Below are 4,452 nucleotides of genomic sequence, written 5' to 3'. Positions count from 1 at the left end.
GGGAAAGAGATTCCTCTATTTAAGTCATTTTCTTCAGTGGCCATTTAAATCCTTTAAAACCACACAATTTTTACTGGAATTCATTGTTCCCTTGATATGCGTGCCTTTTCTTCAGATGTTCCTGAAGTCAGATGTGCCCCCTCCATTGTGGCTTGACATTTTAATCTATTATTCATGGTCTGCCTCAAATCCTCTCTCTTCCAGGGCAAAAACCTTCTCCATCTATCTTAGCCTATTATGATTCTATTTTGCTTTTACTTTCTGTACCATTCATGGGAGCACTTAACATACATTTCTTTTTATTATTGAATTTTTAAAATGATGGTATCCTATCTCTGATGGCTCTAAAGATGAAGCCTACCACCTCCCTATCCCAGGTTGTCTGTGCATTGTGACTATTGGAACATAAAACAATTTTAGTGTGTTGTGATCATCATTTATAAAAATGAAACAAAGTAGAAATATCAGAGTGTGTAACCATGTAATAAGGGTAAATACTGTTAATGAAACTTTCATACATATGTATATATATGGTGCTAGGTCAAGATGTCACATTCTTATTCTGTGTCTCCATCAAAAAAGTTTGAAAATCATCAGTTTAACCCATTCCTGGCAAGTCGTTTCATGAAGTATATGGTTCAGTCTTTGGAGTTTTGGCATCCCCTTGCACAAAAGAAAAGAACCCAAACTAGGTGCTTTTGTCATCCTGCTACAAAGTAGTAACCTTAATGTAATCACCCTTTGACTCTCCACATGTGCTGTTTGTTTTGTTACTCATGCTGATATTTCACCTATGGACCAGTTCCCCCTTGCCATTCATTATCTCAAATTGTTCCCAAATCACCCCTTTCCTCCTCCCAACTGTGCACTTAGGGAATACACACTTGCAGACAGTTTTAGCAGTAATAAAAAGGGAGTCTAAGAGTCTGATGTAAACAGAGTATTGAAAGTACTTAAGTGTTAAATAGTAGCCTAAGCAAAATATAAAGTTCAATCTGCTTAAAAATAAATCTAACGTATTCCAAAATCAAATAGAATTTATTTTTGGATTATGCATGCTCTTGTTCCCTTACGTTATCTTGGATCATTAAGAACATGAAATAAATCTACAGACATATTCTCTCTGGTGAAATACAAGTCCTTGATTCCCTTCCTCCTATTGTGCTGAATATTCTTTTCCCTTTCAATTGTTTCTTTATCTAATTAACGTTAGCCCTGTCACCCATCTTTTTGTTACTGGACTATCAAACCATACATCCTACTCTCAGCATTTTTCTCATACTTATGTGCTATCATCAGTAATCTTCTAGTTGCTAAATCCAGTAGCCATTTTTGAGTGTATTCACTTTTCTTTGTTTCATTTGATCCTCTTACCCATCCTGTCTTCGCTGAAACTTTCTTCTTTCCATGATCTCTGTAGTAGAGCCTACAAAGTAGTTTTCATGTCTCCCAACTCTGGTGATCACTTTCTGGCCTGTTTTCTCTTACCCCAGGTTGAGTCTCAGCCTCCTTCTCTGACTTTATATCTTCCTAGAAGTGGGTGTGCCCCAAGGCTCTGCCATTGATCCTGTAATTTTATTACTCTATGCTTTCTCCCTCAGGAGTCTTTTCTACTGTACTTTTATGAGCTTCCTGTCACCTTTATGAACGTGATCCCCAGGTCTTTTTCAAGCCCTAGCCCCTAAACCTCTAAGTATTTGGCCCATATTGCCAATTCCTGCTCTAGCATCTCCTCTTGAATATGCTGCCTTCATCTAAAATTTAATGTGTTGTCTTATACTGAATTCCTCCTGTTTCACCCAAACCCCTTAACTAAGCTGATTAACAATGCTTATTGTCATAAAAAAGTTTGTGCCTTTTGACCTAATGTTCCCACTCATGCAAATGTGTCTGCATTCTAAGAAAAAGAAACCAACTATATACTCCAGAGCCAAATTTCCTGGATTTAAATTCTACCTCTGCCATTTACTGTGTGATCATAGGCAAATTGCTTAACCTCTCTGTGCCTCATTTGTCTGACCTGTAAAATAGGTACTATAATAGTACCTAATTTATAGGTTGAGTATGGATTAAATGAGTTATTATATAAGCTACTTATAACAGTACTGGTACATGATAAGCACTGTATAAATATTAGCTGTTACAATGGGGCTCACTTTAGCTTTATTTATAATGGTTAAAAATGGAACAGTCTAGAAGGAATGTTTACCTAAAATTTACTAGATCAACTTGATGGAGTATTATATAACAAAGACCATAACTGTGAAGAGTATGGTAACATGGAAAATGTTAATGATATACTTAAAAGATAGTACTTTTGTATAGTGAGATTGGGGAGTGATGGGTTTTTTCCCCCTATTGTTATAATGTTTATGTAAAAATTAAAATCCAAGACAAGGGATAAAAAGTCCCTTCTCTAAATTTGCTTTCAGTATTACCATCACTCTCCCAGGTGTGAAATTTGAGTCATCCCTTGACTTTATACCCCTTTCCACACAGCCAGTCACATAATATTTCTTAGCTTCATTTCTTTGTGTTCCCATTACTGATACCATGTCTTCCTAACCTTAAATCTAGATTATTGCAGTCATCTTTTTGACTTGTTTCTTCTTCCCATTCCATCACCATCACAGACTAATTTTTCTAAGTTATCATTTTGTACCCATCGTGTTCTCCACACAGAAATCTTCGTTGCTCTTTGTTCTGTAGAGGTTGAATCCCAAACTCATTATCTTGGCATTTAAAACCTGCCGTGGCCACCCCCTTTCCTCCTTTTCCAATTTTATCTTTTAGCTATGCTCATGAAAAAGCCTTTGGTTTCAGCCAAACTCTCTTTTTCTAGATCCTCTGCAAACTTCTGCCACCATGCCTTTGCTCACACTGTTGCCTTGCCTGCATTCGCCTTACCCCTTCTCTCTGCTCTTCACGCCTTACTCTTCCTTCAGTGCCCACCTCCTCTGGAGGCCTTTTGATTGCTTAGATTCTTACTGATCATACTTGCCTCTGTATAATGTGTACAGTACTCTGTATAGTACTAATTGAATATAGCAATTATTTGTATTGATTTGTTATTTGTATATCTAAATTCTTTATCTCCAAATAGATGATAAGCTGTTTGAGGTCAGGGGTGACTTTTTATTTCTGTGTTCTCAGCACCCAGCAAGTGCTCTCAGTGTGTGTTTTTTGAGACGTAGCATCAGTAAGCTTAGTAAAGGTAGCTTGTAACTCTACAAAGTAGTTTTCAGGTTCTCAAAGATTTTGAACCTCACTACAGTGTGAAGGAAAATGATTCCATGGTTTTCAGGTAAGCTGTGAACTCAGTATAGATGAATACAGTTTTAACATTTTAGCAAGAAAACAATCTCTGTTGGGTATTCTGCTTTTAGATTCTCCTGGGAACTAACATTTTGAATTGTGGTTCCCTCTGAGATTCCCTTACCAGGTAAATGATACCCAATTCCCAGGTTTGTCAGAATGAAAGAAGGAAAACTCTGACTTGGCCTATAGTATTAACCAGGGATTTGAGTTAGAAAAGGACAAATTTATTAATTTAAGGAAGAGCCTATTTCATAATAATTTTCCTAGTTGGAACTCTTTAGGAGTTATAATTTTGCTTTTAATGGGAATTAAAACCAAATGATTCTGGGTTAATGTGAAATTTCAAGTTCTTATTTAATTTCCTTAGCGCCAGCAGAAACTTCAGAAGGAACGTCTCATGAATGACTTCTCTGCAGCCTTAAACAATTTCCAGGCTGTGCAGAGAAGGGTATCTGAAAAGGAAAAGGAGAGTATTGCCAGAGCAAGAGCTGGATCTCGTCTTTCTGTAAGTTTATTTCCAAAAGAAGACCTTTGCAAATTTCAGGATGTTCTTTCCTTAGTTTTTAATATATTTTTGACCATTTTCTTTGCTTACTATCCCTCCAAATAATAAACATAGACGTTAGCTGCTGTGAAAATGTCAGATTGGTATACCCTTTGTTTAAAAAAAAAGTGTACATATGGTCACTTTGTACACTAGACTAGCAAAGAATGTGTCCAAAGATTTACAAACGTGACAGGTAGAATTGTGTGTAATTTTCTTTTTCCTTTTTTCTTGTCATGTTGATCTTATGTTAAAAACTTAAAAAAAGAAAAAAGAATACATCTGTTTCCTAGAATATCGCAGGCTAGGTTATTTGGACTAGGCTTCTCTTTGAGAAGAATTAACAAATACTAGATTTTAACAACCCTATTTCTTAAAAATATTAAGAGCCATGAAAATATTAAAGTCAAAGTCTAAGAGAAGGTGTGAACCCATAGACATAAGCAGAGCACTGAAACTGCTTTTCCACTGAGTACATTTACTGAGGGCCAACTTAGATTCAGTTTTTTTTTTTTTTTTTTTTTTTTTTTTTTTTTTTTTTTTTTTTTTCAGTACGCGGGCCTCTCACTGTTGTGGCCTCTCCCGTTGCG

At 36.1% G+C, this 4,452-nt stretch overlaps 1 protein-coding gene across 1 annotated transcript in view; it reads left to right on the top strand.

The window, feature by feature from the left end:
* Positions 1 to 4,452, top strand: part of STX12 (syntaxin 12) — a 38,243-nt gene that overhangs the window by 18,501 nt on the left and 15,290 nt on the right. The window contains exon 4 of the mRNA XM_007459078.1: positions 3,686 to 3,823. Within this exon, the coding sequence (XP_007459140.1) occupies positions 3,686 to 3,823 (138 nt within the window). The remainder of the gene's footprint in view (positions 1 to 3,685; positions 3,824 to 4,452) is intronic.

Source organism: Lipotes vexillifer, unplaced genomic scaffold (assembly GCF_000442215.2).
Source record: "Lipotes vexillifer unplaced genomic scaffold, Lipotes_vexillifer_v1.1 scaffold496, whole genome shotgun sequence".
NCBI lineage: Eukaryota > Metazoa > Chordata > Mammalia > Artiodactyla > Lipotidae > Lipotes > Lipotes vexillifer.
Note: the sequence above shows the minus strand (reverse complement) of the source record. Positions and strands in the feature narration are given on the sequence as shown.